The sequence below is a fragment of the Cuculus canorus genome, chromosome 17 (genome assembly GCF_017976375.1).
Source record: "Cuculus canorus isolate bCucCan1 chromosome 17, bCucCan1.pri, whole genome shotgun sequence".
Classification (NCBI taxonomy): Eukaryota; Metazoa; Chordata; class Aves; order Cuculiformes; family Cuculidae; genus Cuculus; species Cuculus canorus.
Window position 1 is genome coordinate 14,599,586 of NC_071417.1, and position 26,822 is coordinate 14,626,407.

Consider the following 26,822-nt stretch of genomic DNA (forward strand, 5'->3'; position numbering starts at 1 on the left):
ACTCACAGGACTATCATCCCATTACTTTCGAGCCCTTTAAAGTTAATCTGATCCACTTAAAACCACACCGGTATTCACAGTCCACAGCAAAACAGATGGACCAGATTCTTCCACTTACACACTGAATGTACAAAGGCAACCTCACACACATGCACAGCGGTGCAACTGCCCCTTGCTGGGAACAATATTCCTCTTCTATCTCTGCAACAAATCCATGCCTAACGGCTTAAAGCAGCTGGAAAATAGACTAACTGCAACTCCTCTCCCCCCAAAAATAGAAAATAAAAAATAGCCGTTTCTGCCAAGCAAGCACTGAATACACTGCATTCCATTTCATTAAAACAATTACTCAGAAGCTAGCCAAGAATTACACAAAGTTTTCTCCCTGCATCACCCCCCAGCCCCTTCTCTTCAAATCTCCTCCCAAATACACAGCTTCCCAACTCCGCAGAGACAGACACCAGAGCGATACCACCCCGGAGAAGTGGCACTGACTGTGGCACACAGCACTGTCTATTCCATCCCTGTAGTGTGCTTTTCAAACTGAAGCAATGCAATCAGACGACTCTGGCAGATCCAGACAGCCTAGAAGGTCCTGAATAAGCCATACCATGGCAATCCGTTTCATGTAGTTCCGTCCCTCACTTTTGATGGTAAATTAGCATCCCACAAATTGAACCCTTAACCAATTTCTACAGAAAAACGAATGAGAACCTAACAGATTTTTCTAACTCGTATGGCCATGGCTTTTAAGCATGATCCCAATGCAGAAGGTGCTGGAGGCACCAGATTTAAGCAATTAAGAAGTACAGGAGCAGCACGCCAGCACAGCTGTGCTGGTGAGGCACTGCCCAAGGGAACTGCGCAGGACAGCCAAGCAGCAAACCTCTGCTTAAGCACCAACAGGATATATTGAAAGCAACATGCTTAGGGTTGTAAGAACCTGACTGACAAATTCATCCCAAATTCCAGGCAGCCACTCCACAGCTCCCAGCCTGACTGACGGTGCTGAGCTCCTCACATTTCAGAGCAAAAAAAAGGAAAAGCAGTTTCTTCTGGTCAACACCATGCACCCACCCACAACACTGAGTTGGCCACTGATAAGAGATTTCATGACGTGGATGAAATGGCATTTCGCTCCCTCCCCCAGTGCTCTGGCTCTCTGCATGGATCCTGCCTAACTGCTGGAGCTGCTTGCAGCCAGGCAGAATAGTTCCAGCTGTGGATCATGCTGCCTAACCAGACCGACACAGCTCAAGAAGAGTCTCCCACATAAAACCCAAAAGGAACAGAGGAAAAGCTGCAATCCAGAAGTACTACTCCAAGGCATCTTACTCATGTGGACCACCTCCGCCCAAAAGGGGCGATTTGCTAGCAGCAAGAAAAAGCCCTAGTCCCGAGACAGCCACCAGTGCTGAGGAACAGGGAGCAGCAGACATAACTCATGGCCAAACACGACGAGCAGCAGAGATGACCAGCCAGGCCATCACCATGTTCCAGCTCCTGGGGCACCAGGAACCCCAGCTGACAGGCCGTTAACCTTAGGCACTTTTATCTGACACAGCTGAAATTAGTGGCTCCAACCCAAATAAACCTTTTCAGAGGCTTGAACTTGTTCAGAACCATGAAAGAGGATAGAATAAGGGAGTATTAAGTCACTAATCCACAGCAAATCATTCACAGCCCTCCTGCCCATGACCTTTTTCTACTTCAAGCTTTTTTTGCCTCCTTTTCCTCTTATCAAAACCCAGGCTGTCCACAGGCCATGACCCACCACAAACTTCTTTATAGCACAAACTGAAATTCTCTACTCACCTTGCTCTTCAGCGATGAAAATAAAGCAAGATCCTACCAGGCGTCTAGACAGACGCGGGATTAATTCTGTCTGCCAGCTCAATTTTGTGACAAAAACATGGGATTGGTTTATTCCTGGAGACCCCATACAGTTTGATTTATAGCTGAGCCCTTTAACACACAATTCCCCATGCAAAGTGTCATTCAGAAAGTTTATTCCCTGGAGCGCCTTTTGCTTTTTTTTTTTTTTTTTTTAATGCTCTTCACATCATTTGCAAAATGTTAGAGGTTAAAACATGTGCAATAAACAGTAAAAAACAAGAAATGAAGCGACACTGCTCTGCATGCTGCCAGCCAGATGTACCCAGTAGCTCCTCCAGCAAAGCCATCGACACCAAACTTGCAGAGGGTAATAAGAACACTGTGAGAAGTGTCATGACAAACTGCATTTGAAGACTTCAGACTACACCATCATTATTTAAATAACTTGAACTAAATTTGTTCACAGTGTAGAGACAGTCCGGCACAGGGAAAAAGGAGCCAAGCAGCAACAACGCAGGTTGCCTCGCCCTGTGGCCTCCTATAAGTACCCTCAGATCCTCAGCTTATAGTTATCTGAAACTGCTTAGATAAATTTCCCGTGTAAATTCAGATTAATTACTGTCTTCTACCAGAAAAAGCTTCATTTATAAGAGCTGAAAAAGAGCTTAGCAGACTCCTAAACAGCACAAACATGTAACCTCAGGGTCTCAAGCTCCTAAAACAGAAACACCAACACCAAACTTCTTCCACAGTGCTCCAGTTGCCCCTTCTAGTTTGTTTGCTTCATCGGAACTTAAAAACACACACATAGAAAAGAGAAGGCATGTCTTTAACATGAATCAATCAAGAGAATCTGTCCCCAGCCAGCTGGTTTCTGCTGCTCTGGGCCCGTTTGCAGTGAGAATAAGCAAGAATGGGAAAAATAGCTAAGAGTGACATGAGAAAGTCATCACCCACCTCCTATTTTTATGGTATATCTTTAGCACACGACATTCTTTGAATGACTTCACGATGCCCTGTGGTAAAGGGAAAGCCTAGAGTAGAACTACTGCAGGAGACTCAGAAAGGAAAGGAAATAATTTCTCCCTACTCACAGTCTGTCAAAACAGAGGATGAAGAAAGGATGAGCAATCAGAAAGGCAGAGGGTGAACATTAAACAGGGCTGAGAAGGGAATAAAAATTTATAGCTCTAATTCAAACTTGCCATTGTAAGCTTTTCCAGTAACGGCAACCAGAGAAGCTTGAAAGAGTTACTATTCTGATATATTCAGCTGGAAGCTATTTCAGAAACAGAAAGATCTCAACAAACTTTAACCACAGTTTGCAGGTAAGGAGCTATTACCCCTATTTTTCAGATGGAGAAACAACATGCCTACAGGCAAGACAAGTTTTTGAGGCTGTGGATAAATAGTTACCTTGTGCTTGATTAAATATAAGCCACAGCTAAAAAAGGTGCCCTCACCTATTTCCCAGGCCACTGTCCATGTGAAAAACTGACTTTCCAAAGAGTCAGCTTGCTGATCCAGCTGACTGCCCAACAGTTACTGGGGGTACAAAGAAGGGAGAAGGCGGCGGGGTGAACACAACACAGTGGCCAGCAGTTAAATCAGGTTAAACCAATTTGAAATCACAACTTCCACTTCCTCTCCAATCCATTTAACCTCAGCCCAAAATAGAAAGGAATGGTACAGTTCCTTGCTTCTACACTGCCCTCGATCTAGTTATTCCGCCACACGGCGAGACGGTTCACCTTATTGATCCAGTGGCAAATTATTTGTTCAGTTTGGGAGAAAGGGCTCGTTTTCTAAAAGATCAGAAATTTGAATCAATTTGCTCTGGAGCCTGATGCTCAGTAAGCTGCAAGCATGCAAGAGATGGGGAAGCCAGAATCATCATTTTGGACTGTGATCTGAAAATGGATGAGATGCAAGGCGGGACCTTGCGAGCACTGAAACAAGAACAGGACACAACCATCTCCACAGTTCCCTACTCAGCATTTTAAAATGAAATAGCCTAGTGGTCCTGACAATCTCTATTCCAGAGCTTGTTATTAAACCTAAGTTAGTTAGGACAGGCCAAGAGAGCAAAAAACTCGTTCCCTAAACCCTATCATCTTATCACAGCCTGGGGAAGCTTCCCACAGACAACGTCTCACTTTCAGGCAGCTGGAGCAGAAGAGCATCTTCATTAACAGCTTCCGCATCAGACATAAAGGGACACAGAAGATCTGTACACAAAGGCGCAGTCTGAGATGCAGAGTAGGAAACTGGGACCAGAGATCCTATTCACTCGCACTGATTTTCCACTAGCACAACACAACTGAATTCAGAAACTGTTCCGGCTGTCTCCAAAGCCGCAGTAGATCCCTGACATCAGTGTTAGACTACCGTGTTACTCTGATTCAAAAAGATTTGCTTTGTGGCCATAGACAGGGTTTGGGTTTTTTTCCCCTTTTAGTCTTACAGATTTAATTTAAGGTATTTATATACATCTATCTTAGCAGTAGATCAGAAAAGCAACTCTGATCCAAGTAGAAGAGCATTGTTATTGCTTGTTCTGCTGCCAGATTTTAGAACTTTATCTGTCATTTCTGCAGTTTCACAACTTGTCACATATAATAAATACACTTCAGGGGAAAGAGACGCGGGAAAAAAGGGTTCCGAGAAATTGAAGTACCAAGATTCCCTTACAGAGGAAGAACGAGTAGAGATAAAGATGTATGAGGCGTTACCCATTTCTTTCTCCAGTGGTAGAGATGGTGTTGGAGTATCAGTTTTAACCAGGAGGGCAGCTGAACACTTGGGACAAGCTGACCTCTCCCAGCGAGGGACAAAGGAGCTAAAGACAGCATGGAGTCCAGCCCTCCCAGGGAAATAGAGCAACAAGAAAAGAAGCCTCTCTCTGCATCGCACACTGCTCCAGGCAGAGGACTCCCTGTCTGAGTTGCTTAGGACAATGAAGTCCCTGTTTTACGAGGGGTCAGAACAGCTAAGAAGCTGAAACAAGTCAGAACCCTATTGTGCAGAGCATTAGTTCTGTTTACAGTCTTCTCACCCAGCAGCAGGAATGACTCAGAAACCTGAGCCAGTAGAAAGCCAAGGGACCAAATTACTTTACCAGTGTTTCCCAACCAATGCCATTCCCAGGGCAGAGCTGACCATAAGCAATTTCACATTAAACTTTCAGTCATGTAAGACCAAAATCCATCATATCTGACTTCCAAACTGAAGGAACTGACTCAGAAACAGGCAAGCATCCCCCTCAAAAGACGGGCAGACAGCATAACCGTGCATCTTCCAAATGTTAAGAGAGATGACAGATGGAAACACATGCACCACATTCCCAAGAAAAATCAACAGCAAGATTGCTCCCTTTAAAGTCAATCTTGAGAGGATTAAGCCTTGAGGAGAGGGTGGGTTAGAGCTTCTCTAACAGAGGGAAACAATTTTTAAAGTAAAATCTCTTGTGCCACGGAACTTTTGTGCCCAGAATTTTGAAGCCACACAGCTAGGCAAGCCTTCTGGAAAAGAAAAGTCCTTCCAGAAGTGAGCAAGCACTCCTAAAATAAGCAGCTTACAGTCTAGTTTACATGCACAGCCAAAACACTGACACAAATATGTTCTTATTCAAAAAAAATAATTTCTTTGTAAAACATCTTTTATAAGCTCTAGTGAATGCTGTTTTGGGTTTGATTGCAAAATCCAGCTAAAAAAAAATCTGAAACTTTTAAAAGAAAAAACAAACCCAAGAAGTAGATAAGTGAAAATTCCAAAGCCATCAAGAAAGCTTCTAAAAGCAACACAATTTCTGTTTGGACTTCCCAAAGTTTAAAAGAAAAAAAAAAAAAAAGAGTTCACAGTAGGGTTTCTGATCAACTGCTTTTAGAAAAAGGCTGTAAAAACATTCAAAGTCCAAACCCAACAGTATCTGACTAAAGCAAACGTGGAGTGTCCTTTCTCCTGCTCCTCTCATCACAGAATACACGACACACTACACAGATTCGGTTTCTTGCCCTGCAAGCAGCAGATCCCACAGACAGTTCACACACTACTAGACGAGGCAGCATCACAGAATCAACAATAATCCGACATCTAATTCAATAGCTCAAATTGTCCAAATATACATGTAAATGCAAGCAGGTGGTCACTTGTCTGCTGGAAGCATAGCATGAAACATCACCTTACTGGACTTTGGTAATCCCCAAACAGGGTAATAGCCCTGAGTGAGGATTTTCACTCTTTAGGACAGTTTAACTCTGTGCCAATTTACAGCTCTGCAGAACAGCAAACTCATTCAGCAAGCTTCCTGACGAACTCCAAGCACATCCGCAAAACGTGCTTCCTCAAGAGAGATTCCAGGCAGACAATGTGCACAAGCCTAGCCAGCTGCTGGAATTCACCCTCTCCTCCCCCCTCCCCACGATGGTTCTGGTCCGTACCCGGACCCCGCACCGACTGTCCTGCGCCACAGAGGCTCCCCCAGCTCAGTGGGGTGTGCCAGTTCCGCCTGCCGAGTTTTGAAATAGTTTCCTGTGTGAGCTGGGCACTGTAACACCAATTCTTCAACTGTGAGGGGTAAGAAAAAAAGGAACAAAGTTTTTTTTCAACTCCAAATGAATCCCCAAAGCAACACAAATCCATTCTCTCACGCTTCATAACCTCTCCAGCGCAAGCAGCGTGAAATCGAGATACTTCTGGAGCTCCATTTACAGTGCACAAGTACACACTGACGAACTCCCCCAGCTGTGGGAAAAAGGAGGAGGTTTTTGATTAATTCAGGGAGTTAGGAACAGAGACAGCAACGAGCTCTGTGAGGTTCCCTCATGCCCAGCAAGGTACACCAGTCACTAGTCATTTCTGCATCACACAGATATAGAAGCATGGTGTGGAAATATCCAAGTTGGTTTTACTTGACGTTAACTCTGAACCTGCAGGGCGTTTTAGCTCACACTCAATGCTAAACTGCTTTTGGACCAAAACTGGCCTGGAAGCGGTGAAGCTATGTCCACATGGCATTGTGCCTGAACCAACAAGTCCTGCCCAACCAGCCTGACTCTGGAGAGAGCCAGCCCAGAGGTCTGTATCCATGGCACGGTTAATCCACAACTCTGATAATCCACCTATAGATAATGAGGAAAGAAAAACAAACAGCTCTCACTTCTGCTCAAAAGTTTTACTTACTTCAGGGGAGTTGTATCAGCACAGCAGTGTTCCCTCGTTGCATCCCAAGGTGAATGGCTTTAGAAAAATAAGTGAGCAATTCTGGGGCAAACAATAATTTGCAGAGGGAAAACAGCTAGTGTGCCTTTCCGTGGTGAATTCTATAGACCAAAGAAAAGCTTAGCAAGAGAAAGGGTCCCACTTTTTTTGTCCAGCTGCTTACTGTTACACAACGAGATCTCATCCTGTCTGAAAGGCCGCACAAAAACTGAGAAGGACGTGGCGTAATTCAGACTTGATGAAATCAAGTTACTGGGACAAAGTTCTATTTTAAAAATCAGATCCCAACTTTAACCTTTGGTTGTGCCGACACATTTAACACCTCAGAAGAACAACACAGACACAAACTGAGATCTCAAGGAATGCAACAATTGCAGCGGGCGCAGTACAGCTCCTGTGGTTTGTTAAAGAGTGCTGATGAGACACTACGCCGGCCCCGCACGGTGCCTGTAGCTCACCGTGCAGGGCCGCTCGGCAAGTCAGCACAGAGACACGGTGCACCCTGTTCTGACTAGCAGCACATTCCTGAACGCGCCAGGAACCTGAGGGATACGGGGAACGGCAAAGAGAACTGTCTCCGCTTAAAGAAACAAGAACTGCGAGAAGATGCGGTAGAAATTCCTTCTACTTGCCGCTGCTCCACCCGGGCCGCGGGTGAGGCTTCACTCCCTTTGAACGACTCCCTTGCGGAGCGCCTTCCTGCGGACCCCTCGCGCCGAGCCCCCCCCAGCCCGACGCGGAGCCGTGTCCCGAAGGTGGGACTCCACCCCGGCGCTGTAACGTGAGCTCCCCGGTCCGCTAAGAAAACCGCGATTTTCTTGGAGCGTGTCTTAACGGGACGCCCGGTTTCCATTAAAGGCAGGACGCAAGTAACGGACCGCGGCCCCTCCCGGGTGGGCTCCGATCGGTCCCCTGCAGCCCCCGCAGCACCGGGCTCCGGGCACACCCACCCCTTTCCGGCTCGGTACCAAAGCTACTCAAACTCTCGATCTTTCCGGCGGGCCCCGCCGCCCCCGCGCCCGGCCCCGGGGCTCTGGGCACACCCGGGACGCCGCGGGCGGGCAGGGCTGCGCTCCGCTCGGTCCCCGCGCCGGCACCGGGGCCGAGAAGCGCCTCTCCCGGGGCGGCGGGCAGCGACGCGTCCCGGGCAGGCCCGGCTCCGGGGCTGGAGCCGCCGAGGGGCGCGGGGGGCTGCGCTGGGGGCGGCGGCGCCCGCCGCGGACACCCCGCAACTCACCCAGGTCGTCCATGGTGCCGCCGCGCTCCGCCGCCGCCCCAGCGCCTCGCAACTTTCCCGGCCCTGCCCCGCGCGCGCCCGCCCGCCCGCGCGTGCCCGCACCGCCCCGCACCGCCCCCTGCCGGCCGCGGGGGCAGCGGCAGCCGGGGGGACCGGCGACGGGGGGGACCGGGGGAGCGGCAACGGGGGAGGGAACGGGGGGAGAACGGGGGGGAACAGCAACCGGGGAGACCGGCAACAGGGGGAATCGGCCAGCAGGGCAGGGGAGGATCGGCTCCTGGGGCAGGGGGGGATCGGCTCCCTGTCCCCCGGGGCTGGGGGGGAGCGGTTTCCCGGTGTGGGGCGGGGGCAGTGTCGGATCCCCGGTGCCCCGGGCGGGGGTCACGGCCCTGTCCCGGTGGAGAAGCGCCCGGGAAGCGCCAGGCTGCTCCCTTGGCCCTCCCCCGGCAGCCCCGCTGCCGCCCGCCCGAAAGCCGTGGGACAGCCCCGCGGTTCTGAGCCCCGGGCAATGCCCCAGGACAGCCCGGGCTGCTGAAAGCTTCACTGAACCGCTTTCCACAAACAGTTTCCACCATAACACAAAGCCACCGACCACTTCTCCTTTCCTCTGTTCATAAACCATAGCAGCCCTCTGGGTTTATCACATGATAGTGCCTCCAAAGCCACCATTTCCCACTTGCTTTTCCTTTCAAACCACTACCAAACTGCACGTGAAGGCAGCAAAGTCCTCGGCCTCGCCCCAGCACTGCTCCAGCATCAGCTCCAGCCGAGCCCCCACGGCAATGAGAACAGCTCAGCCCAAACGCTCAGCTCCTAATCGGATGAGAGATACACTGAAAACTATCCGTGGGAACGGCAACAGCTCCAGGAAACATGACTCTGGGAGCACTTTTCCTTACAAAATGACTATCGAGTCAGAGAATGTTCTCAGGGCTGAACAGCACATCATATCCTGTTGTCCAGCCTAGACCAGGGGACTGTATTTCCATACAACAGTGACCGGGAGGTCAGCTGCTGGCAGTCCCCCACGCTTTATTTTTTGCTCTCCAGGCATAAACACATTCAGTTTCCCAGCAAGCGCAATGCAACAGGCAGCGTTATTTCCTCTGTTAAGGCATGCTACAGTGAGAACAATCACTAGTGGGGCGTGGAAATATCCCCTCCCTAGTTCCAGCCTGTGTTTGTGAATAATCAATAGCCTCCAGGAAATTAATTCCAGGTTTTACTCCAAACCCAGAACTTGTCAGATAATGACATCTTTACCTAGATATAGGTACGACAGAAATGTAAATAAAGACTTTTACCGTGCACTTCACCACCAATGCCAAGGATCTCTGCCCCTGATTGGTGGTCCCTGCACAAAATTTAAACCATTGTTTGAAGGGACTGTCACGTCTCCTTGGAGCCCATCACTGGCTCTACAATGGTGACTTCAGGATGTGTCCCCTCAGGTGGAGCAACAGAAAACCCTGGCATTTGTTGGCAGCAGTGCAGCCCTAAGGCCATCAGGAACGCATCCTTTCCTGGGATCTGTATGTTTCTTCTAGCTACAAGTGACAGGATCTGTCTCGACTTGGGCTGGATTTTCACCCCAGCATTAACAAAGTGCCCACTGTGCTCTGTTCATGTTGTAGCCCGGTATGCAGTTTTTATCTACAGCTTCCTGCAGTGTCCTTTGGGAGTCTGGAAGTGAGTGGAGATGGAGAAAGCAGTTTCTATTCTGTTTCAGTGCTCAAATTAACGTGTCAGAGCACCAGTTAGGGTTTGCACCCACAAGAAACAGGTGGTGTCCAACCTGCACAGTGGGAAAAAAACCTGAAGACATTGCCCCTAAGGCTTTGCCTGTGGCTTCAGCCCTGTTGTGACAGGGTTGGTGAGGTGGGAAGGCAGGGCTGCCACATGAGCAATGCTATCCTCTAGTAACATAGCTTTTCAAACAAACCTTCTCCTTGAACTCCTCACAGCCAGGTGCTGTCTATAACTGAACTATTTCACACACTACCATTTCTTACTTAAAATCACCTGTCCTTAACCTTCCCATGACAGCCTAAAGAGTAGGGACAGGTTAAAACCCAGACTGCTAAGACAACTGCTCAATGGTGCGGGCTCAAGCTAAACTCACCCAAAATAACATTCACCCTCTCCCGTCCTTCCAACACCTTGGAACTCCTGTTTTCTCACCATCTACCCGCTCTCTGCCTCTGAAACTCTCACTGGCTCATGACTGCTCGCTGCTCAAGCGCCATCCTTATGCAGCTCCCAGCAGAAGCATCTGCAGTTCCCCGGTGAGGACCACCTCCAGCAAACTCTTTCCTACCAGAGCAGAGTACCCAAGGCACATCCAGAGGCTGCCGATGTGAATGAGAGTGGAGTGACACCAAGAGCAGCCACATCCCTCATCTCTGCTGCTGGATGGGAAGCACTAGGGCACGAAGACAGTGCAGCAGAGAAATACGTAGGGCATCTCTCATGATGTGCCCTGAGACTAGGACACTTTATTACTCGACTTTTCTTTCACAGAAGGTGTGACAAGAAGTTATTGCCCCTATTTACAGATGGGAAACAGGGCTGGGAGCTGGAAAAAAAAAGTCAGACAGTGAGTCAATAATAACGTAATGCTGGACTTGAGGACTTGCTGGCTCTGCACAATGCAAGCATTCAGAGTGCTCGCTCAAGGCAGCTTTCCCTCTTGTCAAAGCATCATTTTCCAGTTACAGACCAGCTCCATAGAAGAGTCGCCTAATCCACTGACCTCCACACACCGGGCACTTGGAGACTGGGTGGATCATCCGCTGTCCGCCTGTCCCCTCCAGGGCTGTAATCCCAGACTGGCTGCCAAACAGAGGAGATGCCGAGCTCCTTTCATAACACCTCCGGTGAACGGCACCGTGACTTACAGCAGACAATCGATCGACAGGTATGAAGCTACAATGACTTGTATGGCATGTTTAGAGATTACCAGTGCACTTTCCAGACAGTGACTTGAAACTCAATGAGAATGACTTCATTGCAGTGTGTGTCCTCTGTGCTGTGCCACATGGACATCATCCCAGGGGATGCAGCTCTTTCTTCCGGTGAGCATATCAAAGAAAAATTCAGGCAGAGCTTTGCACTTAAGGCAATGGCAGTAAACCTCAACGTGTGACTTCCCTGTTCGAGGTCCAGCTTCACACGTGTTGGAAGGATCTGTTACAGCAAAATGAATAAGCCTGGTTTCTAGCATAAGGTGAAGGATAGGATTCCACAAAACAGAACAAAAGCACCACAGCGATGTGTCACCACAGACAGTTTTGGCGGGAGAGAAAAGGGAGAGAAAGACAAACTGCAAAGCAATGAGAATAACTTCATACCCCAGGATAAAACTCTTTTCAATCTATTTTTTAACACCACAAATCAGTCTCCGTAGAGACTGTCAAAAATTGCCAATGCCGACTATATTTCAAGTCGTCATGGCGGGGTATTGGGAAAAGTTTTCAATTAGCAATAATCGCGCCTCGGATTAACCTCATTGGCTACGATACTGCCACTGCGCAAAGCTGACTCCCTCCTCCCGCCGCCGCCACCCCTCGCCACGGGGCCACCGCCGCGGTCGGGGCGAGGCCCTCCGCCCGCCGCTCCCCCCCGAGCCGCCCCGGCGCCGCTGCTCCCCCGCCTCTGCCCCCCGCCCCGCGGCCACCGGTAGCGGGGCGTCCCGTTTGCTCCCGCCGCAACGAGCGGTGCGGAGGCCGCGGGGCTTGCTGGGAAGTGGTATGCAAATTATGCGTGACGTCACGCCGGAAGCGCTGCGCTCAGTGGGGTCTCCCCGCCGCCTCCGCCCCGCGAACCCGGGCGCCCGGCATGGGGATCCGCACCCGCGGGAAGGCCCCGTCTCACTATCCCGTCCCCGGGCGCCCGGCACCACAGGATCATGGAGTGGTTTGGGTTGGAGGGACATTAAAGCCCATCCAGTCCCACCCACTGGCTCAGGGGCTCCAAGCTCCATCCAACCTGGCCTGGAACCCCTCCAGGGATGGGGCAGCCACCGCTTCCCTGGGCAGCCTGTGCCAGGGCCTCACCACTCATAGTGAAGAAACTCCTCCTTATGTCTCGCCTAAATCTGCTCCTCTGCAGTTTACACCCACTGCCCCTCGTCCTGTCACTCCAAGCCTTTATGAACAGCCCCTCCCCAGCTCTCCTGCAGCCCCTTCGGGTACTGGAAGATGCTCTAAGGTCTCCTCGGAGCCTTCTCCGGGCTGAACACCCCCAGCGCTCTCAGCCTGTCCTCGGATGGGAGATGCTCCCGCCCTCGGATCGTTCCTCTGGACCCGTTGCAACAGCACGGGGACTCCTGGGTTGATCGGAACCTTTGCGCCCCGTCCCCAGGCGCCAAACTTCGCGTCCCCTGGCCGGCAGCGAGCCCCGGCCCGCCGGTCCGTCCCCGGCCGCCAAACTTGGGGACCCCGGCGGGAGGGGAGCCCCCGGCCCGCACGCGGGTGTCCAGCACGGGATCCCCGCTCGCCTCCCCGCCACGGTGCTGCAGTCTCTCTTTAACCACGCACAGCAGCCTCCGAAGAGGCTCTCAAAAATTGCCAGTGCCGACTATATTTCAAGTCGTCATGGCGGGGTATTGGGAAAAGTTTTCAATTAGCAATAATCGCGCCTCGGATTAACCTCATTGGCTACGATACTGCCACTGCGCAAAGCTACCGCCCCGCCCCGCCGCGGCCTCCCCCCCCGCCGCCGCCCCGCCGCCAGCTCAGAGCGCGCCCCCGCGCCGCCGCCCCCCGCGCCGCCGCTGCTCCCCCAGCCCGGCCCGCGTTCCGCTGCCGCGGAGAGGGGGAGCACCGGGGGGGGCACCGGGGAGGGGGCGGCGGGGCGGCGCGGCGGAGGGCGCGGGGATGCCGGGAGAGGCGCTATGTTAATGAGCGCCGGGGAGGGGGCCGCCCCGCCGGGACGAGCCCGGCCCTGTCCCGTCCGCTAAACGCGTTTAAACTCTTTACGACGTGCCCCGAGGGCCGAGCGGCGGGTGGGGACTCACGGAACGGGTCGGCGCCGCAGAGCTCTGCCGGGGTGAGCGAGCGGGATGCGGTGCCGCGGCCGTACGGGCTGAGGCTCCGCGGGGCTTCAGAATAACTGTAAAGGGCAAGGAAAATGGATTAGGAACTCCTGTAATGTCTTGACTAATCAGCAAGAGCTGTTTGGAGAACACATTAGCAAAGCATCCCGAATGATTAGGGAGAGCCCACTGCGTGTGAAACAGAATCATAGAATAGTTTGGGTTGGAAGGGATCACCTAGCTCTAATTCCCAGTTCATCTAATTCCCACCCCCAACTGGATGATCTAGGGCTTGGAGCTGGGTGAGCACCTCACACCAGGCTGCTCCTGGCACACTTTGGGCATCCTATTTATTTTCTCTTCAGAAAATATAAGACTTCTTTGCAAAAAAGCTCCCCCCCACCCAGCTTCTTGCCAGGCAGTTTGTCCGGTCTATGGAGTGGTTATGGAGACCGACACTGGCACCAAGCAGAGGCACCACCAGCTCCTGCCGGGCAGCCGGCAGATTAGCACGGCCCTGGGGTGGAGGATCAGCCCTGTGAGCACCCCGGGACACCTTCACACAAGGACTCAAGAACTCAAAGTCGCCATGAGCAGCCCCCCCGCCCCTGCCTGCTCCATGCTTAGAAAGGAGGATCTGCTGGATCCACTGGAAAACGATGGAAGAAATTCCTGCTGCTAACGAGGTGCTGAGGGATGGGAGTTTACTCCTGAACTGTGAGTCTGTCTGTGCCCTGGGAGAAGCTCAGCTCAGTCAGAGAAACCCTCACCCTCTAATTTTTCATCCAAAGAACACCCATCACTTGCTGGCCTCTCGGGTTTTGTCCCAACGAACCAGATTTTCATTATTTGCCCCTCCTTGTTGCCACAGTCCCTTCACACATCTTTATCCCAAACCTTCTCACTGTCATCCCAAATGTGTTTAGCTATGAACACCAGGACTGCCAGACAGGTCCATCTGTCCTGGGACCAAGTATAGGTACTGAAGGAAGAGCATCAGAACAGGGCGTATTGGCCCAGTGTACTCCCATAGTCTCCGACAACTCACACCTCTGGGGATTCCTGAGCAAGGAGAGGGGTCCTTAACAGCTCTCAGTGGATTTTTCTCCCATTATTTGTCCAGTCACGTTGTAAGCCTAAAACCTGTTCGTATCAGTGAAAAGAAAATCATAGAATCATAGAACGGTTTGAGATGGAAGGGACCTTAAAGATCATCCAGTTCCAACTCTCCTGCCATGGATAGGGACACTTCCCACTGGATCAGGCTGCCCTAGCCCCGTCCAACCTGGCCTTGAACACTTCCAGGGATGGGGCAGCCACCACTTCCCTGGGCAGCCTGTGCCAGGGCCTCACCACCCTCATCGCAAAGACATTCCTTATGTCCCTCCTTATGTCTCTCTCCAGTGTATACCCATTGCCCCTCGTCCTACCACCACAAGCCTTTATAAACAGTCCCTCTCCAGCTTTCTTGTGGCCTCTTCAGGCACTGGAAGGTCTCTCTAAGGTCTCCTCTGAGCCTTCTCTTCTCCAGGCTGAACAACCCCAACTCTCTCAGCCTGTCCTCGGATAGGAGGTGCTCCCACGTAAGGACAAGCGCCCACAATGCATTTTATCAAGGTAATGACATGCATTTGTATTGAACCACATCTGATTTTATTCTTGTACGATTCCTTGAGGGCGGCTGGTTCTCAGTTTGACTTTACCCGGTGTCAGGAACCCGAGTACCGCCCTCCTGCGGCGCCCGGGAACTGCCCCGGCAGCGCTCGGGTCGGGTTTCCCCGCGAACTCCATCTCCCAGAGGCTCTCTGCGGCAGCGCCGCCCCTTCCTGCCGGGCGCGGTACCCTCGTGACGGGACCCGCGGCGCTCTGCTGGGGGTGCGCTCCGCTCGGCTCTTCCCCCCTCACGTCCTTATTACAGACAAAGAGGCTCGAATGACGTGGGTGTCCCTCTGAATTTCTGATCCGTAACCATTTGTAGAACCTGTTTGTCCTCGGCCTTGAATTCGTCTGGCCTCTGTGGAGCATCTTGGATGCCTGCTAAGGACAAACTCTAGCCTCGGATCTCCATAGGTACGTGTAAAGAGTTTCACTGACGTAGAGTAGTTGCTGTTTCTTAATCTCAGAGCTTTAATTATAAAAGCAGCTTTGCACTTCCCAGGCAGTACTCTGTGAGTTTCTCTGCGATGCCCTCTTCTGTGCTTCGCAGCAGCTCTCAAGCACGGCTCATTTGGCTGTTGGGTTTGCTGTTGCATTCCCTCCTCTATGGGCCAACCCATGTCACACCTCCATGTCATTCCCCCTCAAAACCTTTCCTTCTGAGAGGTCTTGTGGTGAGGAGGGATAGGAATAGAGAATTCCATCAGTTAAAGTGATTTAAACACTGTCAAACTGGCTCAACAGCCTTTAGGGAGCATCATGACAGAGGTTATTCTCAACACAAATTACAGTTTATTAGGAGACTTTGTCCCTTCCAATTAATTCACATAGAAGGTTAAGCCTCTTCAGATAGAAGGCCCAACACAACTCCTGCTAAACAACAAACCATGATAAAAATAATTGTGATTTTTCAGTCATAATCAAATCATTGTGATCAGTCCTCTGCATAGATTTAAATAATTCACATCTGGGTGATCTCTCTTCTCTCAGCGAAGCCTCCTGTTCCTGCTAGAGAAGCAAAGCAGTACCCCTCCACCTCGCCATGCACTTGGCAAGGTGGCATCTGTAAGGGAGGTGGTGCCAGAGGCATTTAGGTAGTGTCTTTTATCATCTTCAGTCCCATTTAAAGGCTTGTTCTGCACCAGACCTTTATAGAAAACCAGAAGTAACTCCAGTCAAGACCTTTGTCCTGAAATAGGAATGTTGCAAGGTTGTTTTTCTCTCCCTTCCCATAATACATGTAAAGGATGGGGTAACTAAAAAGGGCTGATTTGGAGCAGGCAGAATGTTAAAGGCAGAAGGGTCTCTTCTGGGAAGGAACCAGATGCACCAGCTCTATGGTGTCTCTAGGTGGGGTGCTTGGCTCCCTGCGGCACGTGCCTGGGAAAGACTCTCCATGCTTAGGTCTTTCTAGAACTCATTCTGTTTGGAAGTTCTCTTAGGCAACCATCCTTCACAACGGAATAAGAGAGCAGGAATACTGCGAGTCAGGTGTGTAAGTTTGTCCTTGTTTCTTGAGTAGCCCTCAGTGTGGCCCTCTGTGAAAGGGACAACACTGTCCTCAGACAATGGGCTTCAGCTAACATTTCCAAATAATTTGTGCTCCTTTACTAAAAAGAAAAAAAAGAGTAAGAAATACTACCAGCATCATTTTCCAGGGAATCCCAAGTAAACAGAATTAAGGACACGCTCTTTGCTTTCCTTTACCTGCCATGTGTTCTGTTTTTGGCTTTTAGCTGAACATGTTCTCTACCAGGAAGTTGTCAGGAGTTTGCAGAGCCATCAGATCCCGTCATTTCAGATCCCATTCTCTATCCAGGACCTCTCCAAACTTGGCTTTCGTGCCAGCTTGTCGTCCCCCAGATCCTGTGGAAGTAGAGGAACTACAGCACTTTGTTTCTAACTCCAAGAGGCTGTTTGTAATGACTGGAGCTGGAATCTCAACTGAATCAGGGATCCCAGACTACCGCTCCGAAGGTGTCGGGCTCTACGCCAGGACGGACAGACGGCCTGTCCAGCATGCTGACTTTGTTCGTAGTGCCAGTGCCCGGCAGCGGTACTGGGCAAGGAACTTTGTGGGCTGGCCCCAGTTCTCCTCCCACCAGCCAAACACAGCACACCTGGTCCTAAGAGACTGGGAGAAGCTGGGGAAGCTGCACTGGCTGGTGACGCAGAACGTGGATGCCCTTCACACCAAAGCCGGGAGCCAGCGCATGACTGAACTGCATGGCTGCACACACAGGTACTCTCTGTGAGCAGAGGGAGGATGGCTCACCCTCCAGTCTGCCACTCAGGCAGAAGTGACTGACAGGGAGGTGCAATGACAGCTGCTGAGAAAGGAGGCAAAATGTCGATGCCATGTTCCAGGAGATGTCATGCTGAAAAGCGGTGCTGGGCTGGGGTGGAAAAAAGATGACAAAACAGTGTTGTTCGCAGCACAGTATTTAAGAAACATGAACACCACTCCATTTTTTTTGAGCATTATTGGGCTCGTTTCCTTTGGAGCCTGCGTCAGCCATAATTTCCCCTTTCTAGCTACAGCAAATCCTCTTAGTGAAAAGGACGGGGAGATGCTGAGGGTGCAAGGACTACGCAGGGCTAAGTAGAGTGTATGGTGCCAGAAATGCACAGGGTGAGTGGACTGGAGAGGGGCCACCACAGTCTTGTTGTGATCACCCAGTGTTTCCAGATGAAAAGGCACAGCCTGAACTGGGAGAGAGGATGCACAGCAGGGTTCAAAGCACTTCCTCTAGACCCTTTCTACAAAGCAACAATCAGAGGCAGAAAGACAGCTCTTGCAACTGTACTTTTTGGTAAATAACTTTGATAATGACAACAGACCTTCCAGCCCTTCTAAGGAAGACGTTACAGACTCCATATCTTCAGCTGACATGAAACTCTCTATTAAGACTTTGCTCTGAATTTCAGGGTTTTCTGCCTGGGCTGTGGAGACCAGATCTTGCGCTCTGAGCTTCAGGAGCACTTTGAAGCTTTGAATCCTACCTGGAAAGCTGAAGCATTTGGTGTGGCTCCAGATGGGGATGTCTTCCTGACAGATGAGCAGGTGCGTGATTTCCAGGTCCCAGCCTGCCGTAAATGTGGTGGAATCCTGAAGCCTGATGTGACATTCTTTGGAGACACAGTGAGCCGGGAAAAAGTGGATTTTGTGCATCAGCGCTTGGCGGAATCAGACTCTATGCTGGTGGCAGGATCCTCTATGCAGGTAAGTAGGTCTTCCTCCCACAACTCATTCCTATTTCTGTGCTACTCTGCCTGCAACAATCCTTGGTCCCAGTAAGGCTACTAATTGCTTGTGCATCACAACAGCCTTTCCACAGCTTCTTTGTATTCTGTTTTTACTGTGGTTGAAGTTTGGTTTCACAGTTTGTCTGCTTGGGCTTCTCTGTCACTCTGTTGCCAGTTCACTTCATGCTTGGCTGTGAAGCCGAGACACCTGATACAGTTCAGTCCTGTAGAGATGACCATCCCACACTTTTTTGCTTTAATGTTTTACTTCTGGCAGCTTTCTAGGCCTCATGGCACACAATATGAAACACCAGATTTTAGGATCTCTTATTCCTAATTAAATTCTCAAGAAGAGAGCGTAAATATCTCTGCTTGCTGTTTAGGATTGTCCTTTGTATCACAGTCTGTTTTCTCCATTAGCCTTTTACGTACAAGGTAAGGTAGTTTAGAAACCCCTACTGTTTAACACGTGGAAGCTACTGGAATACAGTGTGTATAACAGAAATTTTTCCATGAACAAGTCCTATTACATGAAAAAACCCTACTTTTGCCTCCCAGAATGAGATAAAACCAAGGCTCCCTGACTGTCATTCTTTCAGCTTCAGGATACTGGAGACAAATTCCTTGAGCTTGCAGTTCTTAAGCTTATAATCCTTTGTATAGGAATGACTGAAATGCCTTAGGTTCATTCTTGTACTACCTAAGCTGGGCCATGTGAGAACCATCAAAGTAGGAGCATTTAAGTACCTATGATAACTAATAAAACTGCCACAGAGATTTACTAAAAGACAAGGGCATTTCCCTTGACAGTGCTGTGACTTTTCAGTTTCTACGAAGCTGCAAATCCTTCACTGACAGAGGTCAAAAGCTATTCTTTTCTGTGCACTCCTGAATGAAGACATTTCCTACCTGAATTAAGTGTGATTGCCTAGCACAGCATGCACATACAACCCTTTTCCCCACTGCCAACAGCTCCTGTTATACTTTTCTTACTCCTTGCTGTAGCTCTTCTTTTGCCCAAGCTGCCAATAAATTTGTCCTCTCGTGTTCCTGCAGGTATACTCCGGTTACAGGTTTGCTCTTGCTGCCCAGGAGAAGAAGCTACCAATTGCAATCCTCAACATTGGGCCCACAAGGTTAGATCACTTTGCATCCTTAAAACTGAATTCCCGCTGTGGAGAGCTGCTGCCTTTGATTGCTGTACACGACTCAACAAGCTGAGCTTTAGTAGCTACAGGGAGTAAAATTATTTCTACAAGGTGAGCACCTTCCCTTTCATCCCATCCCTGCACTGCCAGATAAAGAGCCCCTCCCCAGCTTTCCTGTAGGCCCCCTTTCAGTACTGGAAGTTGCTCTAAGGTCTCCTCGAAGCCTTCTCTCCTCCAGGCTGAACAACCCCAACTCTCTCAGCCTGTTTTCATATGGGAGGTGCTCCAGACTTCTTATCCTAATCCTAACAATCAAATCCTAATCTAATCTAATCCTAATAAAAACACTGCTGTTTAAAATAATCAATTCCATCTATAAAGCAGCTTCTTCCCTCCACTTCTGCAGAACTCATCATCTCAGAAAGGGAAAACCTCAACCCAGTGCGTGGCCCCTGACGACACCAGGAGAGGGCAGCAAGCCTCGCACATATCAACCCCACTAGTTTTCTCCATTGAAACCATCTCCACTTACAGGAAATGGGATGATGATGAAAAAAGTACTTTTCTGCCTTACCTTGCCATTGTAAACAGTGACTTTTCTTTTCATTCACTGCGACAGGGTAATCAGACTGTCAAATCTGAGAACAAAATACCTTTCTTATACCTGTCCCCAGAGAAGAATGAGGGACAGGGCTTTTGAGCAGTAACTTGAGGCTACAGCACAGGAGGGCGATATAGAAAACCACGCGATCTGCCGGAAGAGCCAACACCACTAGTGAGCAGCTGTGGTGCGTGCAAAGAGGAAAGGGAGGCAAGAAGAACTGCGGTTGTCATTTAAAAAAAATGGTTCAAAATAGAAGCTGAACAAGAATACTGCTCTTGTAAGAGATTATTTGAAAGCACAAACTACATGGCTGACGTCTTCTAGCAAGAAGAGGGAGTCAGCATTTCGCTCAACTGTCAGTTGACAAGCTAAACTGCTTACTATCTGAAACCTTTAAAATTATATATTGTTGAGATGCCAGAGGAGTTATTTTAAGCTAATCTGAGCAGCTCTGCTTTCAGTGTGGCTGCTACATTTTCCAGAACATATTTTTTGAAGATGTTATTTAATTAATGAATAGCTAACTAGTGAATTAAATCTGTTTACAAGACTGATACTATTTGCATTGTAATTTCCTTTCCCTCCTATGATTTATTTAAGTATAGCCTCAGCAGCCAGTTTAGATTCATTTTTTCCATTGCAAAAATGCAGGATGTAATTACTAACAGCTGATGAATTAAGAAAGATATACAATTAAATCTGTACAATAGTTCTCCCTCAGGAGGTAATCTCAAGCTATTAATAGATGTAATTTTCCACACTCCTAACAGGAGATCCATCACTACTGGGTAATCTTTTTTTGTCGATCCTTAGGGTGGTAACGTAAGATATATTAAACCAATTCTGGAGTAAAAGAATCTTGTCCAGACCAGAACACTAAATTTGTGACCCCCACCTTCTGCATGTACCTACAGCTGTCCTTCTGGCTATGAGGAAGATAAATTGTTGGGGAATTCCAAATGCCCCCATCCTATTCCCCACATAACATATCCTGTATTAATATTTTGATGAGTACAGTAACAAGCAGTTGGAAGCAAGGATGCCAGAGTGCTCTGCTAAAAGGTCAAGTAGCAAAGCAAGGACAGCCGATCACATGATGCAGAGTTGTTCTTTGCTTTTGTTCTTGATTCAAATCCATGCCAGGCAAGAGTGAGTAAAGCACAGAATCTAAGGGATACTTAGGCACCCAATTTCTGCAGAAGGCAGAGGGAATTAAGATACTTAATCCATTTCGAGATTTAGCTGTTATGGATCAGAGGAAAGATGGCTTCACTTAGGAGCCAAGCGAGCAAAGTTCAGGACCCCTACCTGCATTCTGCTTTCTTTTAATGGAAAACACACTTATCAGCAATTTAGGTGTCTGCTGCTTGGCCATGAAAGGACACTAACAGATGTCACTCCATCTTTAGCACAGTACAGCTGTTAACTACAGCTTTTGCAGAAATCATTGCCAACACACCGCAGTCTCCATACAGCCAGGGAGCTTGCACAGGGCATTTATTCACATAGGTTTTTCCATGTAAGAAGAGACATTTATGCCTCCTTAGAAGAGGAACTGGGGCTGGGTTTCTCACTGTCTGTGTCATCTGCACCACCTCAAAAGTTGCATGACACAGGTGTGTTAAAGACAGAGGCTGCAGGCTTACTGCCGCTAGAGCCAGCATTTTGAGGAGTATTGCCAAGAAGTCAAATACAAGAAAACGTTTCCAGTCAGGACTTGGAATTAGCAATGTGACAGGTAACTAAACTAAACCCCCCATGTCTCTCACTGCCCCTTCTCCAAGTTCAGCAGCTGAGCCTGTGGGAGAGGAGTCCGGGTGTCTCTTCAGCATCACTGATAAATGAGTCATGTTACCCTGGCCCAACGCACTGTTACGCTGCGACGATGACTTACGCTAAGTGAACATTTACAGTTCATTTCCTGTGCATGGTTCATTACTATATATTAACGATTATATATACAAGTATATGAGGCTGAGACAAACGAGTTCCTTTTCTTTCTGCTCAGCTGATCCAGCACGACTAAAATTGACTTCTTTTAAAGCAGGATCAGAGCACTTCACCTCTTGACATGTTCCCTAAGACACCACCGAGAACTAAGTTTGCTCCACTGAGAGAGGCCAGAGAAAGCCTAAAATTCCTGCACCAAAAGCCAGATCAGCATCACCCTAATGCTGATTGACATCTACCCCTGTCACTCCTTGGGACTGTTTGTGTGGGCAGAGGCTGTGCAGTGAGATTACAGTTATCAGAAGATAACTACATCATTGCAGGTAGATAGCAAAGGCCTGTCCTAAGAGGTCTGTGTTTCTCAGCTTAGTGATGTAGTTGCCAGCCTGCAGGGAGTTACAGAAACTTCCAGGGCTGAGCACTATAGGATGCACATCAGCCATGCTGAGGGAAAACAAACTCAGCAAAAAAACTGACCTAGTGTTCAGCTTTATCCTCTCGGCCTATGCAGAATCTGCAAGGGAGGAAGTTTTAAAAGGGGAAGAAATATTGTTGCTAAAAGACTAAACAAAAGAACAGTAATCCTTGCCTTACTAGGTGAAAGTAACAGAGAAAGTGTGTTGCAGAGTCTGAGCAGTGTTCTCTTCCCCCATCACTGGGAAGGAAGCGCAAGTCCATTCCACCAATGTCTCTGTTCCTGAGCAAATTCTCAGACCAAACTTCGTAATCGAGTCCTGCAGCCTGAGAGAGAGATTTCACACACTGTGCTCCTGTGGCTGGCCCGGAGGGTTTGTGCCTGGCGGGTATGGTGTAAGCACAGCCTCCTACGTCTTACAGTCAGATGGCTCCTGCTGGCAAACCTACTTATTCACGACTTCTGGAAAGGGATCAGAGACCCTGGGCATGGTGAACATGGGAGGTTCAGGAACCTTGGAGTTATGGCAACTAAATTTACCTGCTAGGGTGTGCTTCTTCCCCCGTGACTGCCTCGGATGTCGCCCTTTCCCAGTCTCTGGAGCTACAAAGAGAGGAAACAAATCTTTCAAAACAGTGCCAACTCACTGGTTTCTTCAGTCTGTTGATTCAAAACCTGGGGCTTGGGCAGGACAGATGGAGCCTACCTCTCACATAACCTGTCCTAGGGCAGCCCCAGGTTGCGACTGAAAGCAACAGTTCTCAGAGGCTGTCTGGAGTCAATGGGAAAGAAATAAGGAGGGTTTCAGCCAAATGCCTCAAGTCAGAGTTTCTTATCACTACACCCAGCTATCTTCTATAGCATCTCAGTGAAATGCTTTGAGATCTGAATTAACTTGGCCTTAGTGGTTGTGTTTTCAAATTACAGAAAAGATAATAGTGGTGAGAGAGCAAATTCATCATAGAGGACTTTGCCTCTCCAGTCCTACTGGTCTGGCCATTTTCATCACTGATAGATACTGTGAAAATATTTTTCAGATGCCAGATTCCTCCTGGCATCCTGCAGGGACAAGAAATTCTGGTACACGGGCTGTTAAACAGCTTTGATTTGTTTGGTTGGAGCCTTAAAGAAAAAAAAAAGAGGATTCTGTGTTTGGAATAACACTGCAAGGGAACCCATTAATCCTCTTCCTCCTATCTTATTCGCTTTTCTAACTGCAAGGGTCCTCAACAGGGGCTGCACAGCCGAGTGCTCCATCACCTATGCACCCAGGTCATGACAGACACAGGAAGTGATTCAGGGGACACAGACAAACAATAAGAAATTCATACCCACTAACCCTGACAAGACAATCAGGCAAGGAGATAACAGTTACTAGAGCTGAAAATAAGAAAAGAGCGGGGGAGGGGGGGGATAAAAACATTTTGTGTTAGAGGGCCTAATGATACAGCGCTGTGACTTTTACATGCTACAGGCAAGCAGTTTTGAGTGAATGACCTACGTGCTGCTTGCCCTTGCCAAGACCCAGACAACATATGCAGCTTCAGCATATGCAAATCAGAATGGTGCCTTTTTGCTAATGAGAGAGGATTTCTGGGACATTCTGCTATACCTGTACCAGAAGACCCTTAAAAAGAACAACTGTATAGAAAGATTTAGACATATGCTGCATCTAAATGTCCAGTGATCCCATATCCTCACATGGGCAAGAGCCAAGGAGAAGAAAATCCAACTGGATTCCATCATTCTAAAGATTGACTATCTGCAACAAGTCAGCCTGTGCCCCAGAGTTCACCGGCTGACACAAACTGCTGTCAGTGAGAGAGCAGCAGTGCCTGGCTCCTCACTCAAGCAGATGGCATATGACAAAAATCAGATTACAACTCTCCCCCCATTTAGCACTTGGTGTGACAGAACTGAATTGGGTGGAACAATCAGCTCCTGTGGCCATGCACAGAACCGACCACGGCTGCAGTGAGGCTCCTCGTCTCTCTCTGCACCTACTACTGCTACAAACAGGAAGCTGTGCTGGCAGGTGAGGAAAGCTAGGAAACTAAGGCTATCACACAAGAGGGATTAAGACTGCTTTCTCACTAAGATGAGTCCCTTTGTAGCTTGGGGAAAACAGCACTGGAGCTGAGACAAGAAGCAAACGCTTTTTGATGTGTTGTCACAGCTTAGCATAAAGGGGAATAATGACGTCCATTTACTGAGTTGCATACAGCCAAACGGATTGAAGACAGTTCCTAAAGCTCTGCCAGATTTATGGTGATTGGCCCTTTCAGTCAGAGGGAAATTTGGAGCTGTGAAGAGCTGATCAAAGTGGAAAGCTTATTTTAAAGGAGGTGATGAAGCATTGAGCTTGTGGCTCATGAAAACCACACGAAAAATCCAGGAAATAAGTTAAATGGAAGATAAATCAGGTTCCTTGCAAAGAAAGTGGATATCTTTCTCCTATAGACCTTGCAGCTGCAGTTGCAGCAAGTGGTCTCTGCTCTGGTGGTGATAAAAAGAGGGAGATATGATACTGTATCCAGCAGCAAAAAGTTGATCTGATCTAATATCTTCTAAAACAGACCACAGAATGCCAGCCACCTTTCTTGTGTTTCTCTTGAGTTCCTTCTGCAGTTCCCACTGGCAGTTCCCATGGCACGAAGCATCTGGGAGCAGCAAGCACAGCTGGGGGCATTTCAGACAGGCAGGGGCTGCCCCACTCCAGTGGCCAGAGCCTGGCAACACTGCAGGGCTGCTCCCTCTTCCCCATGCCCTATCACACACCACCCTCTGCTCAGGTACTCTCCTAAATAGTCCTAGGCTGTTACCACACTCCGAAAATGAAATCAAAGTAATATTTTCCATTAAATGGGAAGGGCTTGCAATACCCTTCACCCAATGTGTTTTTTTCTCTACCTTGTTTGTGGAACACTCTGACAGTAAAAGATGCATTCAAAACGCTGGACAGTAATTACTCTGAAATGTTTCCGCATCTATACTAATTGATGCTTCTGCTCCAAAACATGCATATTCTTTATATCTCTTATATTCTGGGGCAGCCAGCCCCAGAGGCAACAGGACAGCCAGCAGGCTCACAGCGGATTCACAGTGGAGAGGAAGACTTTGTTAGTGTCCAAGGGGACAGGGCACTAGGCTTGGAAAGATGAGACCAGAGTGAATTCGCAATGCTTTGATCAATCCAGAAGTGACACTGTGACATCCAGAAAGCCACTGTGCCTCTCTGCACCTGTTTTCCATAACATAAGAGACACAATACTGTGGCCCATGCCTTTCTGTAAGGTATTCTGAGGTCTGCTGAGAAAAAGCATGACAAAGATGGTAGATAAACAGTATCACTATTCTCCCTGAGATCCCACCTGAATGATTGAGAACAAAACTGCTTTAGGAAGGCGAAAGGCAGAGACAAGCCAGCTGGGATTTAAACCCACTGTTCGAGATACAGATGATATCTGCAGTTCTGTGTGTAGCCCCCGTCCTCTCCTTTCCCACCAAGGAAAGACACTCGGTTACCGCATTTTGCACTTTTTCCCTCTGCATCACTAACTGGACAGTGGCAGAGGAGAAAAGCTGAGCCTGAGAGGAAGAGCAACAGTAGAAGTGTCCAGTGTTAGTCTCCAGGCCCAAATGGAAACTGAAACATGGTCATTACCACAAGCACAGGTGTTTCCTCTCTGCATGTCTCGTCCCAGGTGGAGCACTTTCTCTTCCACCTCTGCAATCCCCACATAGCTGGAGAAATTCAACTCTCCCTGAAGAGCCTGAAAAATCTTGGCCTAGAAAACAACAACAGAGAAAAGGAAGATAAGGCACTGAGCCTTCCCCTCTGCAGTGCAAGCCTGTAGAACTGCCACCTCTCCAGCACCTCACATACCAGCTGCAGCGGCTGCGGAGTTGGGCAGGGCTTCGGAGCTTGCTGGGCACAGGGACACCTGCCATTTCAGGTGCTCTGTTTCCGGTCTTGGAACAGAAATGCAGAGTGGCATGGCAGAACTTCGCATCCTCTTTGTACTCCCTGTAAGCTGGCAGTCAGTCAGCCCAAGCAATCACTAGCTGCTCTTATCCTCTGCTTTCCACAATGTTCCTCAAAACCCTAAAGAGCAACTTTGCAACAGCACAATCCCTTCAGCGCTCCTCACAGAGGGACCTGTTTAAATCCTCCATTGGGTCTTCCACATTATGTAAATGAGAAGCACGATCAAGGGACCACACGTAAGTGCAGGCTTATAAAAACCTCCAAACGCTGGATGCCACCAGCAGATTTACTTCTTACCTCAAATCTAGAGCTCCCACTACAGGGAAAATTTATACCAGTCATTTCTGAAATACTTCCAGCTGCACTCCACCTGCCTTCCCTGCTTGTGACGATACAGCTCTAGATCCTGGTGGTACTTTTTTTTTCCTCTAAAATAGCATTTATCATTTTTCACTACAAAGGGGTTTCAGTAACATTTACATTAACT

At 49.0% G+C, this 26,822-nt stretch overlaps 2 protein-coding genes and 2 non-coding genes across 7 annotated transcripts in view; 1 reads left to right on the plus strand and 3 right to left on the minus strand.

Moving 5' to 3' along the window:
• Positions 1–11,190, minus strand: part of PXN (paxillin) — a 44,460-nt gene extending 33,270 nt beyond the window's left edge. Inside the window, exon 1 of one of the 2 annotated variants that reach the window (XM_054082388.1) lies at positions 11,046–11,190. In XM_054082388.1, the coding sequence (XP_053938363.1) occupies positions 11,046–11,082 (37 nt within the window). In that variant the 5' untranslated portion in view covers positions 11,083–11,190. Of the gene's footprint in view, positions 1–8,293; positions 8,405–11,045 lie in introns of those variants that run through there. The other variant, XM_054082390.1, reaches the window with a different exon arrangement.
• A 500-nt stretch (positions 11,191–11,690) lies between these two features.
• On the minus strand, positions 11,691–11,831 carry LOC128853938 (U4 spliceosomal RNA). The gene has a single exon (XR_008452781.1). It is a non-coding gene; the product is annotated as a U4 spliceosomal RNA (small nuclear RNA).
• Positions 11,832–12,836: 1,005 nt separating this feature from the next.
• LOC128853939 (U4 spliceosomal RNA) lies at positions 12,837–12,977 on the minus strand. The gene has a single exon (XR_008452782.1). It is a non-coding gene; the product is annotated as a U4 spliceosomal RNA (small nuclear RNA).
• Positions 12,978–14,990: 2,013 nt separating this feature from the next.
• SIRT4 (sirtuin 4) lies at positions 14,991–20,787 on the plus strand. Of its 3 annotated transcripts, none has more exons than XM_054082874.1 (5): positions 14,991–15,398; positions 16,804–17,226; positions 17,913–18,207; positions 19,287–19,366; positions 19,785–20,787. In XM_054082874.1, exons 2-5 carry the CDS (start codon positions 16,907–16,909, stop codon positions 19,879–19,881), a joined length of 792 nt encoding a protein of 263 aa, XP_053938849.1. In that variant the 5' UTR covers positions 14,991–15,398; positions 16,804–16,906; the 3' UTR covers positions 19,882–20,787. The 3 variants fall into 3 exon arrangements, with proteins under 3 accessions (XP_053938849.1, XP_053938847.1, XP_053938848.1); XM_054082872.1 differs by having other exon boundaries at positions 15,057–15,398; positions 16,721–17,226; XM_054082873.1 differs by having other exon boundaries at positions 15,086–15,398; positions 16,721–17,226; positions 19,287–19,489; positions 19,785–20,783.
• Positions 20,788–26,822: the final 6,035 nt, after the last annotated feature.

Excerpts from the sequence above, each read along its gene's own strand:
- SIRT4 (XM_054082872.1), top strand. The coding sequence starts at position 16,727 with ATGTTCTCTACCAGGAAGTTGTCAGGAGTTTGCAGAGCCATCAGATCC. Across the intron at positions 17,227-17,912 it reads CTGCATGGCTGCACACACAG|GGTTTTCTGCCTGGGCTGTG; the intron begins GTACTCTCTGTG and ends TCTGAATTTCAG. Across the intron at positions 18,208-19,286 it reads TGGCAGGATCCTCTATGCAG|GTATACTCCGGTTACAGGTT; the intron begins GTAAGTAGGTCT and ends GTGTTCCTGCAG.